The sequence below is a fragment of the Carlito syrichta genome, unplaced genomic scaffold, assembly GCF_000164805.1.
Source record: "Carlito syrichta isolate Samal-C Ts95f unplaced genomic scaffold, Tarsius_syrichta-2.0.1 Scaffold311497, whole genome shotgun sequence".
NCBI classification, from domain to species: domain Eukaryota; kingdom Metazoa; phylum Chordata; class Mammalia; order Primates; family Tarsiidae; genus Carlito; species Carlito syrichta.
This window is the reverse complement of record NW_007255593.1, coordinates 199743-213440: the sequence shown is the minus strand read 5'-3', so window position 1 is coordinate 213440 and position 13698 is coordinate 199743. Positions and strand designations below refer to the sequence as shown.

Here is a 13698-nt window from a genome sequence, read left to right as displayed (position 1 = left end):
GACCTCACTGGGCACGTCCCACCACCCTGCTCCTTTACACACATGTGTGGACGTGCTTCAGGAAAATGCTTGTGCTTACACTATCGTTTTGGGTGTGTTTGTCACTTTTGTAGCCCCAACAGTAACATGGAGAGACAGCCAAGGCAAGTGCAGGTAACTGCAGGACTTAGAGGAGATGATCGCTCTCTGGAAAGTGTTTCTTTTGTTTTGAAACTCCTCATCACCCCAAGGATCCTCTCCTGTCACAGCCTTTCTAGTCTTGCTCATCTGGGAGGTTGAGATGGGTTATATCTGGTGTGGCAGGGACACGTGAGATCGAATGTCCCTTTCTCCTCCAGATGCGAAGACCTTTTGACCTGCCCCTCCAGCCCCTTGCTCATTCTGATAGTCCTCACCATCAGAAGCCAGTGCCCCCACTGCCACCCCTGGAAGAAAGAGGAGCAGAAAACCACTTTGCAGAGCCTTTCCTTCAAGAAAAGACTCTGTCACATTCTCTGAGTATTTCTCCTCAGCATTCTGCAGTGGACCAGTTGCTGCCTGCCACGAATGCTCATCTAAAGGTCGGTGTAGGTGACTCAGTTTCAGACTGGTGTTTGGTCTGTCCAACAGATGTCTGTGGAGGGTCTGTGTTGTGCCAGACAGTGTTTCGTTGCACAGGACATATGAGTGCTCCACACAGCCACCCCCTTCTCCCCTTCTTTCCTGGAGATAGGAGCCCTGGGGAAGAACATAGCAGCATAAGCAATAAGCCTAATAGCCCACCTCATGGGCTATTAAAATCAGGGCTGGCCAGGCACAGTGGCTCATGCCTGTAATCTCAGCTACTTGGGAGACTGAGGCAGAAGGCTCGATTGAGCCCAAGCGTTCAAGGCTGCTGTGAGCTGTGACTGTGCCACTGCACTCCAGCCTGGGCAACAGAGCAAGAGTATGTCTAAAAAAAAAAAATTAGGCTTGATACTGACTTCTAAGCAATAAGCTAAGAAAATGTCAGAGATCTTGTCAGAAAAAAAATGTAATAACCTTCTTTATTAATCACCATGTCAGTTGAACTGAACTGCTACTGTAAACAGTCATTTAGGTGGAGTCTACAATGCTTTTTTTATTAGATCTATCGTGAGTTTAGAAAGGAACAGAATGCCTCATCTAATTTTTTTCAATTACATCTCTTTTTTTTGAGTTGGAGTCTCATTCCATTGCCCAGGCTAGAGTGCAGTGGAACCCTCACTGCCACCCCAGCGTCAACCTGCTGGACTCAGGTGATCTTTTCACCTCAGCCTTCCAAGGAGCCAGAACGACAGGTGCCTGCTATCATGCCCAGCTAATTTTTTGATTTATTGTAGAAATGAAGTCTCACCAAGTTGCCCATGCTGTCCTCAAACCCATCGGCTCAGGCAGTCCCCTTATCTCGGCCTCCCAAAGTGCAGAGATTACAGGCATGAGCCTCTGTACCCAGCCTTCAATTACATCTTATTTGTTGTGTAAATTATCCTAATCTGATGACATTTAGCAAAACACAGTTTTTCTGACCAGGGAAGGGAGTGTAGAGGACTGCTGGGGAGAGTTGCACCAGGAGATGGGGAGGATACCCACCACCGCCCCTTCCTCTCTCCCTCCTCCCGCAGGTGGAGTCCCTGCCCTATGACGAGCGGCCTCTCCCAGCCATCCGCAAGCAGCAGGGAGAGGCGCTGGCAGAACCTGAAATGAGTGAGGCAGATGTCAGCGATACTCGGAGAGGAGGCCTTTCAGGGGAGCCCGAGCCCCTAACAGAGCAGGCCTCGAGGGAGGCCAGCTCCGCCATTGACGTGTTGGGAGAAACCTTGGTAACAAAGCAGAAACGCCACATGCACCACAATATGCATACGTAGACATCAAGGAAGACAGCCCGGGGCTTTGTGCTTGTAATAATGTTAATTTCCCTTTATTCTTTTTTTTTCCCAGACAGAAGGTTTCATATTTATTACTAAGCCAGCCCACTAGTGCAGAGCACATAAACAAAAAATCACATCCCAATTAAACATGTTTGACTTCTCGACTGTGGAGATTTTCAACTTGATAATGGCAAGATGATGGTGACCATGATTCAACATAAACGTGTGCCACCTCATGTGCAATTCCTTATAGACTCAGCTTGGTTCTTCTCCAATGTCTACTTGGAGTTGTACTGAATTTTATTACCAGTTTTCATCCAAATCCACTGGGGAATGGGACGATTTTGCTTCTGTTTCTTGACCAGGAATCACTTGATTCTGAAAGTCTTGTGAGAAGACATGGCAAGCAAAGGAGTCCACCCCACTTTATTCTTAATGAGTCAGAAAGTCTTTTGCTAATTTTTAATTGTATGAAGCAGCAAAAGCATGAGCTACAATTTCAGATTCTATGAATGAGTATTCATTCAAGCCTGGGTGTTTCTTTCTGGTACTCCCAGAGCTTGTGTATATAAACATCGACTTCCTTCTGTGAGCTCCAGCTAGTTCCCGTGGCAAATGATGGCAAAGCAAAAGACAAAAGTGTCTTCCTGTGGAAATTAGTGGCCTCTCCCCTGGGTCTCAGCTCTAAAATATTTCTGTCGCCCAGGCTTAAGTGCAGTGGCACAATCACGACTCACTACCGCTTCAACCTCCTGGACTCAGGCAATCTTTCCACCTCAGCCTCCTGAGTAGCTGAGATTACTGGCGTACACCACCATGCCCAGCTAATTTTTATTTTTATTTTTTGTAGAGATGGGGTCTCACCATGTTGCCTAGTCTGGTCTTGAACTTCTGGGCTCAAGCAGTCCTCCCGCCTCACCCTCCCAAATTCTCTGGCCTCATATTTTAACATAGTGTTAAAGGTTCCTTGTCAGAAAAGTTAGTTCTAAATATGCATATTTGTTTTGTAAAAACCTTTTACAGAAGTCTTAGTTTAGAAAAAAGCTTTTGGCCGGGCTCGGTGGCTCAGCCTGTAATCCCAGCACTTTGGGAGGGTGAGGCGGGAGGGTTGCTAGATCCCAGGAGTTCGAGACCAGACTGGGCAACATAGCGAGCTCTCATCTCTACAAAAAATAAATAAGCCTGAGCATGAGGGTTCGAGACCCACCTGGGCAACTTGGCGAGACCTCATCTCTACAATAAATAAAAAAATCAGTCGGGTGTGGTAGTACGCGCCTATAATTCCAGCTACCTGGAAGGATCACCGGAGCCCTAGCAGGTTGAGGCTGCGGTGGCCGGCAGCGGCCACTGCACTCCAGTCTGGGTGACAGAGTGAGACTCCAACTCCAAGAAAAAAGCCTTCAAGTGTGGAGGGTGGTAGTAGGATGCCATGAAAACGCTGCCTCTTGAAATAAAGCAAGACTTCTGTTTTGTGGTAGGTTGCCGGGGCCTATTCCAAGACATGGTCCTGCCGAGAGGATGCACTGCTTGCTCTGTATAAAAGGCTGATGGAATTGCCTGTGGGAACCCCAAAGGAAGATTTAAAGAACACACTGAGAGCATCCATCTTTCTCATTAGAAGAGCCATAAAGGACATTGTGACCTCAGTGAGTCCCCACAGCTGGCACTAGCCCCAGCGTCTGTGGATGAAATAACATGCCATCCCACAGCAGACCAGGATATCAGGAGAGGTGCTGACACAGTCACCAGCTCTAGCTTGATAGTGTAGTTAAGAATTAAGGCTCCCTAACAAGAGATGCCTTATAAAGGTGATTGTAAATGAAGTGTTCGTGAAATCTGTCTATGCTTGGGTCATCCCCTGGTTCTAGAACAGCAGCGGCTTCTCTATGGTCTTCAAGGCTCAGTGTTGGCAGAAGCTGACTCACCACCATGGACAGACGTTTGTATTTTTCATGAAACCTGAGGGGCTTGAGAGTTACTAGTGAAGTCTTCTAGCTCCGAGTGGGCTTTCAGAATGAACATCCTACAATTACACAATTCTGTGCATTAATACAGGGCTTACCCATTGAAGCAGGAATGTTAGATGTTTATATCAAGGGATTATGTTGAGTGCTTTGTGACACCGTAAAATAAGAACCTATATCTACTGTGTGAAGGGTACTATAATTAGAAAGCAGTTCTCAGTTTGCCATTTTCAGCCCTTCAGACAAGATGTAATTATCAATATAATGTCCTTATTTATTACCAATAGTACATTTCATGTTTACTCCCTGTGGAGTTCCATTATAGTAGCTCAATCTGTTTTTCTCACTTTTTTTGTTAGGTCTTTCAAGCTTCTTTGAAACTGTTGAAAATGATCATTACGCAATATATTCCTAAACATAAGCTGAGTCGGCTTGAGACAACTCACTGTGTGGAAAGGACTGTCCCCGTTTTGCTCACCAGAACCGGAGATTCTTCTGCCCGGCTCCGTGTCACAGCTGCGAATTTTATCCAGGTCTGAACCTCACCATAGCGTTTGAAACTGTGCATAGTAAACATGCCTATAGATATCTGGCTTTCTTAACACCTTACAAGATTCTGTCTCTACTCAAGAGCATCATACATTATTCTTAGGGATTCACTATTGTGCTTTCTTTATGCTTTAAAGGTAAATTTTATCTTCAGCACATGGCCAGGCGCAGTGGCTCACACCTGTAATCTCAGGACTTTGAGAAACTGAGCCTAGAGGATTGCTTGAGCTCAAGAGTTCGAGACCAGCCTAGACCACATAGTGAGACCTCGTCTCTATAAAAAAAGCTAGATGTGGTAGCACACACCTGTAGTCCCAGGTACTTGGAAGGCTAAGATGGAAGAATCTCTTGATCTCAGAGCCCATGATCATGCCACTGCACTCCAGCCTAAGCAGCAAAGTGAGACCCTGACTCAAAAAAACAAAATTTTTATCGCCAGGTGTGGTGACTCCTACCAATGTCATCCCAGCACTTTGGGAGCCAGAGGTGAGAGGATTGCCTGAGCCCAGGGTTTCTAGACCAGCCAGGGCAACTTAGCGAGACCCTGTCTCCACAATAAATTAAAAAATAATCCAGGCGTGGTGATGCTCACCTGTAGTTCCAGCTACTTGGAAGACTGAGGCGGAAGGACTGCCTTAACCCAGCAGGTAGAAGCTGCGGTGGCTATGAGCGTGCTACTGCACTCCAGCCTGGGCAACAAGAGTGAGATTCCAACTCCAAAAAAAAACTTAGGCATAAACTTCAAAGTTAAAATGTGTTTACCGTGTTCCTCTTATCCAACATGTGCTACCGATTTTTAATAAATAAAAATATATGGAAAATTTTATCAAAATAGAAAATTTGAGGGTAAAGAAATAATGGATGTACAACTGTCTTAATCTAAACATTTTTGTTATTTCACCAAAGACCCCTGCTCTGGGCTAGATATTGTGGGAAATATTGAGATAGATGTGTGAGGGTTTGGGGCACATAGTTGTACCATGAAGTGTGAATGTACATCTTGCTGTCTTTAAGTTTGCCAATGAATTCATCTGATCTAGAAGTTCTTAAGGTAAGGCTCCAGATTTGGGCTTTAAAAAGTCTATGGATTTCTTCAAGTTGTGTACAAAATGTTGTGGGTGTGTATATCTTTCTTAAGAAAGAATCCAAAGCTTTCATAGTTTCTCAAAGGGGGTCATTTCTCCAAAAATATGAAAAACCACTGTTCTAGTTTCATTTAGTAAACTTAAATTTTCAAGGAAGATATAAATAAGGGAAAATAAGTAATACTAATAAAAAGGTTAAAATAAGAGCTGTAGCTAAAGTGCTACAATATACACTGGTAAGATTGCTGAAATTTGGGGGGTGTTGTCTCTTAAGATATCTGTTGAAATTGAGAGCATGTGGTGGCTTCGTGTAATTATTTCTCCAAGCCATACTAACTTCTGAGTAGTCTGGGCATGCTCACTTTTTCTCTGTCTCTGAGATAACTTTGAAGCAGTCTGCCACAGGGTTAGAATTCATGGTGTGCCCCAGCATGCCAGTTAGCTGACTTCTCAAACACACACTTACAGCCTCTGTTGTTTAAGGAGTTTATTCTTCATACTTCCCTGAAGAATGCTCTTACTATGTCCGTGTCTTATGTGTATGCAATGTCACTCATAGACCCAAGTTAAATTAATTGGGCTGACAAAATGAGAGATTATTTTAAGTGATGTGACCTGCAGAATCACTAAAAAGCAGGTTTCTTTTCTATATGCAGCTTAAATGCTTCAATATTCTATTATTTCTTTCTCTGTACCTAACTAATTAAATAAGTGTCTTAATTATAAAAAGACTTCTTTGTTTAGGAACATTAAAATATGTAATGGTACTTACATTTTCATCTTAACCACTGTTAGCCATTTTAACTGAAGAATCGGCCAGGCTCGGTGGCTCAGCCTGTAATCCCAGCACTTTGGGAGGCCGAGGTGAGTGGATTGCCTGAGCCTGCGGGTTCGAGACCCACCAGGGCAACTTGGCGAGACCTCTTCTCTACAATAAATAAAAAAAAAAAAAAAATTAGCCGGGCATGGTAGTGCGCACCTGTAGTTCCAGCTGCATGGAAGGCTGAGGCGGAAGGATGGCTGGAGCCCAGCAGGTCGAGGCCGTGGTGGCCGGGAGCATGCCACTGCACTCCAGTCTGGGCGACAGAGTGAGACTCCAACTCAAAAACGAAAAACAAAAAACTGAAGAATCATACATTGTTACACTTGTAGTTGACATTTAATAAATACTGAAATGATGATTCGAGCAGCAAAACTAATTTCTAGCAGCAAAGAATCACTAGTTGAGTATAATGTGACAGATATACTAAAAGCCAGACTTCACTACTCTGCATTTTATCCACATACCCAAAAGCAATTTGTGTCCTTAAAGCTATAGAAATTTTTTTTTTTCAAAGACATTTTTAAAAATTTATTTTAGGCCAGACATGGTGGCTCAAGCCTGTAATCCCAGTACTTTGGGAGACCGAGGCGAGAGGATTGCCTGAACCCACAGGTTTGAGACCAGCCTGAGCAACATGGTGAGACCTCGTCTCTATAATAAATAAATAAATAGCCGGGCTTGGTGGCTCAGCCTGTAATCCCGCGCTTTAGGAGGCTGAGGTGAGTGGATTGCCTGAGCCTGCGGGTTCGAGACCCGCCTGGGCAACTTGGCAAGACCTCATCTCTACAATAAATCAAAAAATTAGCTGGGCATGGTAGCACATGCCTGTAGTTCCAGCTATTTGGAAAGCTGAGGCGGGAGGATTGCCAGAGCCCAGCAGATCGAGGCTGCGGTGGCTGGGAGCATGCCACTGCACTCCAGTCTGGGCGACAGAATGAGACTCCAACTCAAAAAATAAATAAATAAATAAATAAATAATTAGCCAGTCACGGTAGCACACACCTGTAGTTCCAGCTACTTGGAAGGCTGAGGCAGAAGGATAGAAGGATCGCCTGAGCCCAGCAAATTGACACTAGGGTAACCATGAGTGTGCCACTATACTCAGCGTGGATGACGGAGTGAGACTCCAACTCAAAAATAAAATAAAATAAAGTTTCTTTTAGGATTTTAGAAATTAGAAAACCTGGTCAGGCACAGTGATTCAAGCCTGTAATCCCAGCACTTTGGAAGGCCAAGGCAAGAGGATTGCCTGAGCCCAGGGGTTCAAGACCAGCCTGGGCAACATGGTGAGACCTCATCTCTACATGAAATCAAAAAGTTAGCCAGGCATGGTAGTGCACGCCTGTAGTTCCAGCTACTTGGAAGACTGAGGAGGAAGAATTACCTGAGCCCAGCAGGTCGAGGCTGTGGTGGCCATGAGCCTGCCACTGCACTGCAGCTTGGGCAACAGAGTGAGACTCCAACTCAAAAAAAGAAAAGAAAGGAAAAAAGAAATTAGAAACCCTTTTTCTTGAGGTTGAGGAATGCTGAGAATAAAAACCTTAAAGTTTCCTAGTATGTTTTCTGTAACACTTTCATTAATCTTCAGGTGATCTTGGTTTTATTTCTTATGCTACAGGTTTTCGTCTTAATTGTTGTTATGCTTTAAACGGACGTATAAACTGATAGATTGGTGACTTTATTGCCATCTGTCACTCTCATTTTGTATTTCCCTCTTTCTTCCTTCAGTGAAGATCAGGCTATATTGTGCTAAGTTGCCTCTAGCATTTCCCAGTAGAAATTAACAAGTTATATTGGCTTTCCCAGGAGATGGCCTTGTTTAAGGAAGTTAAGTCTCTCCACATTATTCCGTTCTACTTGGTGCAGCCGCTGAAAGCAAACTCCTCGGTTCACCTGGCAATGAGCCAGATGGGTCTCTTGGCCCGGCTGCTGAAGGACCTGGGCACCGGCAGCTCGGGCTTCACCCTGGACAGTGTGATGAAGGTGAGCAAGCCGCCTGTGACACGCTGCCGCGACCCAGCCCCGCTGACCGTGCCTGGAGCACGGCGAGTGCCTGCTCTGTGGTTGCTGAATGAATGAATGATTTCGGAAGAGTACGTGTGTCCTCTGACAAATGAGGGACCGCCCCTTCCTGCTGTTCGTGGTCGCGCTGGTTGGTGTGTGGTGTGTGCAGCTCTTTGTGGTGGGACACAGGTCACAGAAGCGTTTCTTTGTCAGAGACAACTGCAGGGCGGCAGGGAAGAGCAAGCAAGGGTTGGGCATCCCTTTGCCAAAGTGCGGAGACCAAGAGTTTCAGATGTCGGAGTTTGTAGGTGTGGGAATATTTACATCGTACTCACCGGAGACTGACGCGTCCAGGGAGCGTTTTCTTTGAGCATTGTATTGGTACTCAGAAAGCTTCAGACTTTGAGGCATTCTCGATTTCTGGTTTGGGGGGCTCAGCCTGTGAGTGCAAGTACTCACTGTAGATGTACTTTTTGTGCTTTGGACAACTTTTCTGCCAATCAAATTTTCTGCTTCCTGATGTCACACATGTTGAAGATATGGCTCTGACTGTGGCCAACATTTTGGCCAGTACTGAGGATAAGCTGCTTCACAGTGTTAGTCCTCAGTCTCTGCCTTAGGTCAGTTTTCTGTCTTCGCTCCTCTTGTGTGGAGAGCAGGGAGGCAGTGGGGATGTGATTTGAACACTTTCTTCTCTGTTGACTCTATGTATCCATTGACTCCAGATGCCTGGATTTGAACCTGACATAATGAAACTTACAGTCAGGAAGGTGAGGAACACCTGCTTTATCAAGAAAGGTGTGGTTTAGACACAGAAGTGAAGAAGCCCCGTTCCCTGTGGCCTCGCAGCCTCGTCCTCTTAGCTCCTTTACTGACGCATCTTCATCTTCTTGGCTTTTAGCTGGAAGTGCCCCTGCCTTATTCTCCTTGTGTCTGTGTACTTGTTCCCTCCCTTATGATCCCAGTCAGTTGCACATCTGGGCATGGAAGACCCTTCTTCCCTGGCTTCCCCCCGAGCTTCTGACTCACCCCATCGCTGCTCAGCCTCCCTTCTTTACCGCCAGGAAACCTCCACCTCCCATGTCCACATCAGACTCTGCTGGACCCCCTTCAGCCTCTCCCATTTCAGTAAAGAGCAGCTTCATTCTCTTAGCTCGGGCCACAGCCTTGCTGTCGTCTTGACTCTTCCCCTTGTCTCAAACCTCCATCAGCAAATTCTCTGGGCTCTCCCTAAAATGCACCCAGAACTTGACGAAACCACGGGCCTTTGCTGCTGCCACCAGGGCCAGTGTCATCCTCTCTTGCCTAGTTTGGAGTCACAGAGTCCCCAGTGGACTTTCCCTGCAGATTGTCCTCCACAGCCCTGGAGACCCCTGTGATCCTCCTGATGAGACCTGCCAGCGTGGCCCTTCCTATGCCGAAGAACAGAGTTTTTCCTGGCTGCAAGCTGCCAGTTCTTTCCAGAGCTCATCTCTTACTTTAGTGGAACTTGTCAAAAGCTGCCAGTTGTAGCCCAAACACACTGGTACCCTAATTATTTCCATCAGTTTCTCCTGGCACTAGTAACTCAGTAGGCCCACGCCCTACCTCCCTGAGTTATAATTGGCAAGAGTTTTCATGACTGTTTTGCCCAGCATAACACAGTCTCAGCCTCTTTCCTGCCTCCAAGTTTAGTTTCCTCGCCCCCCCCACCCCAGATCCGTGACACCTGCCCCATGTCTCTGAGCTCTGGGTCAGTGTCCACTCCAAGATCCTCATTTAAGCATTCGTCACAGGAAGCTGTGATGCAGTAACAAGTGCTGACATTTCTGTGCCTTACACAAGTGTGCATTGCTCTCTTTTGTCATGGTCCAATGCAGTTGGCAAGGATAGAGGGTGCTCTGTTGCGTGCAGTCATTCGGGGACTCGGTATCCTTCAAGTATGATGCCACCCACTTCCACACGTGACCTCCGAGGCCACTGAATAAAGGAAAGTGACTAAAGGATGGTGCATGGGAGATTCCCGTGGGTGAAGCTGCACCCACCCCCTTCCCATTGGGCGAGATGGCCCCACCCTGATGGCCAGGGACAGAGGAGTGTGAGAAGCAAAGGACACTGGCTTTTTGAGCACTCGGTTGTGTTTTAGTTGATCTAAGTGCTGGCAGGAATTATCTGGATGAGGGAAAAGAAGAAAAGAAACAGATACAAGAAGGAGATGTGGGAGGGGGTGGTGGACGCTGAGTCCTTGAGGGGCCGGCGCGCTGGCTCCATGGACAGCAAGTGGCCAACCGCAGGCTCTTCAAGAAGGATGCCTGCTTCAGACGAGAAGGGATGAAGTGGCTTGGGAGGCAAAACGGGGGCTCAGAATGCCCGTCTTCAGGTCCCAGGGGCCCAAAGGGAACACCGTGGATCAGCAGCTGCGCAGGCCCGGGTCCTGGGTGCAGATGGCCATGGTCTCAGGTGGAACCTGCCAGCTGGTTCTGAAGTCTGCAGTCACATTCCGCTTCGCCTGGTGATGCGCAGAAAGGGGAAGGGGCCCAGGATGCTGAGGGTACACACGAACGGCAGAAGGACCACAACGACAGACTGTCTGGTCCTCGCTAGACCTAGAGGGCAGTGAGGACTCATGGGCGATAACGGGTGGTGGAAGGACACCCGCAGGAGGTCAGGATGGTGGAAGGACACCAGCTAAGTCCCATGGGGCTGAAGAACTGTCGGGAAGGAATGCCAAGAAAAGTGAGCGGGAAGGGTGGGCAGGAATTAGCACACAGAACCCTCAAGGTTGTACTTCAGAGATGGTGCGGCGACCGGAAGTACAAGGTCTTGGTGAGCCCGAGAGCGTGTGGCTCAGAAGTGAGGAAGTCCAGGCACTGAGAGGCCTTGATATTCAAAGTACCATCAGGGAAACATCAGCCTGGGAATGGATAGATACATTGTGATATGTCATGTGACAGAACACCACAGAGCAGTTGAATGAAATAGATTAAGATGGACGTGCCTAGATCTTGAAAACATAATGTTGAGTAGGAAAAAACATTTCAGAATGATAGGCACAGTATGCTGTTTATAATGGCCAAACAAAAAGCTGCTGTACATATATCTCTGTACATGTCAGCGGCCATGTGCCCTGGGAGTAAGTGAACACGTGGGTGGCAGCACACACATCAGCTCAGGGGTGTGGATACCTCCTGGGAGGACGTGAGGACAGGAAGACCAGACGATGGGAGGACGGCAGGCAGAGATGTGTGGAGGGGAATTACAAAAAGATCCAGCAAGCATGGTAAATCATGACACCAGCTAAGAGTAGAGGGTGGGCCTGCGGGGCGTATTATATTTCCTCTTCTGCGTGTTTGAAAGATTTCATAGTACTTAATCGAAGTTTATGGAATGCTATATCTGTAAGAAGGCCTGTTAACATGTCAAGTGGAAAAAGGCAAAACACAATTCGAATGTACAATGTAAGCTCAGCTATGTACATGATGTCAGCTAGGAAAAATTCTCTGTGTCCTAGAATATGGGGTTCTGTGTATGCTGTTTTTTTTAATTTTTCAAATCTGTATAATGCACCTTGTAACATGTGCTAGAAGGGGTTGACTGTGATCCTGAAGCTGAGTCTCCACCTTTGTTTTTAGTTTTCTGTGAGTGCCCTGGAGCACAAAGTGTATGAGGTCCGAGAGACAGCAGTCAGGATTATCTTGGACATGTACAAACAGCACCAGGCTTTTGTCCTCGAGTACCTTCCTCCAGATGACAGCAACACGCGCAAGAATGTCCTTTACAAAACAATCTTTGAGGGATTTGCTAAAATAGATGGCAAACCTACAAATGCTGACATTAGGGTAAGTTAATGTTCATGAAGTAATTGTGTAATCCTGTGTTTAAGAAGTTGCTTGGTACATGGATAAGTAAGTTATTTTAAGAAGCCACGTGTACAGGGATCCTGGACGTACTGGCTAAGAGCACTGGTTCCCAAGTCCAGATCCCAGCTCCACTTGCTGCCAGTGAGACCCTCAAGGTTCCTAGGCTGTAAAAAGGAATAATGCTAGCCACTGGGACATTGGCAGTCTTACCTATCAGTGAACGTTTCTTAAATTAATCTGAAAAATTTACTTCTAGACCTAGCTATTTTTTTTTTTTTTGAGTTGGAGTCTCACTCTGTCATCCAGGCTGGAGTGCAGTGGCACGCTCACGGCCACCACAGCCTCTACCATCTGGGCTCAGTTGATCCTTCCGTCTCAGCCTTCCAAGTAGCTGGAACTACAGGCACACACCACTACGCCCGGCTAAATTTTTTATTTATTGTAGAGATGAGGTCTCACCAAGTTGCCCAGGCTGTGGGCTCAGGCAATCCTCTCACCTCAGCCTCCCAAAGTGCTGGGATTATAAGAGTGAACCACCACACCCGGCCAGAAACATAATTTATATGCCGTAATTTGTCTCCCAATTTCTAAGATTACCCTAAATAATTTTCTTACCAGGCACAGAAAAAAGCGGCTACAGAAGCAGCAGAAAAACAAAAGAAAGAAGAAATGAAAGCTTTGCAAGGGCAGCTGGCAGCACTGAAGGAAGTTGAGACTGAAGGCCAGGTGGGAAGTGGGCCCACCTTTCACCCATGTTTGCTGTTGAAGTTTATCTTGTTATGTAGAGCCACACTGTACTTGACTTAATTTCCACGGGGTTATGCAGGTGATATGTTTATTCTTTATTATTTTTAACTTTGCCTGGGAACAAGTGAGAGAAGTCTTCCCCATAGGGAGCTGGACTGGGAGCTGCTGCGGGTGGAAGCTGGTCCAGACTGGGGGACAGAGCCCTTCCTCCGCAGCTCCCAGCTGCTTCAGCACAAGGGAGAGGAATAAGCTAGAACAGGGCACATTCACCAAGGATCTTTCAGGTGGGTGTTCTGTTTCAAGGAGTCCTTACTCTCTAAGCCTGTGGGAGGCATCCTAGGAAGTGGGATCAGACAGTCTGGCTGACTGTAAATGTGTTTCTTCTCAACCGCCCTGCTTTTGGGATTTAAACTAGTTTCACAACACTAAATTTGTGATTAAGCTACTTTAGTTGAGAGAAAATTTCTTTTTTTTTTTTTTGAGTCAAAGTCTCACTCTGTCGCTCAGGCTGGAGTGCAGTGGCACACTCCTGGTCACCACAGACTCAACCTGTTGGGCTCAGGCAATCCTTCCACCTCAACCTTCAAAGTAACTCGAACTATAGGTACACACTACCATGGCAGGCTAATTTTTTGATTTATTGTAGAGACAGGGTCTCACCAAGTTGCCCGGGCTGGTCTTGAACCCCTGGGCTCAGGCAGTCCTCTTGCTTCCGCCTCCTAAAGTGCTGGGATTATAGGCGTCAGCCACCGTGCCCAGTGAAAATTTTTTTTTTTTTTTGAGTTGGAGTCTCACTCTGTCGCCCATACTGGAGTGCGG

At 46.6% G+C, this 13698-nt stretch overlaps 1 protein-coding gene across 1 annotated transcript in view; it reads left to right on the top strand.

Annotated features, from left to right (window-relative positions):
- CEP104 (centrosomal protein 104) overlaps nucleotides 1-13698 on the top strand; it is a 43904-nt gene that overhangs the window by 13742 nt on the left and 16464 nt on the right. Inside the window, exons 8-14 of the mRNA XM_021717911.1 lie at nucleotides 339-566; nucleotides 1623-1820; nucleotides 3347-3514; nucleotides 4192-4365; nucleotides 8096-8272; nucleotides 11905-12111; nucleotides 12751-12858. Of these exons, the coding sequence (XP_021573586.1) occupies nucleotides 339-566; nucleotides 1623-1820; nucleotides 3347-3514; nucleotides 4192-4365; nucleotides 8096-8272; nucleotides 11905-12111; nucleotides 12751-12858 (1260 nt within the window). The remainder of the gene's footprint in view (nucleotides 1-338; nucleotides 567-1622; nucleotides 1821-3346; nucleotides 3515-4191; nucleotides 4366-8095; nucleotides 8273-11904; nucleotides 12112-12750; nucleotides 12859-13698) is intronic.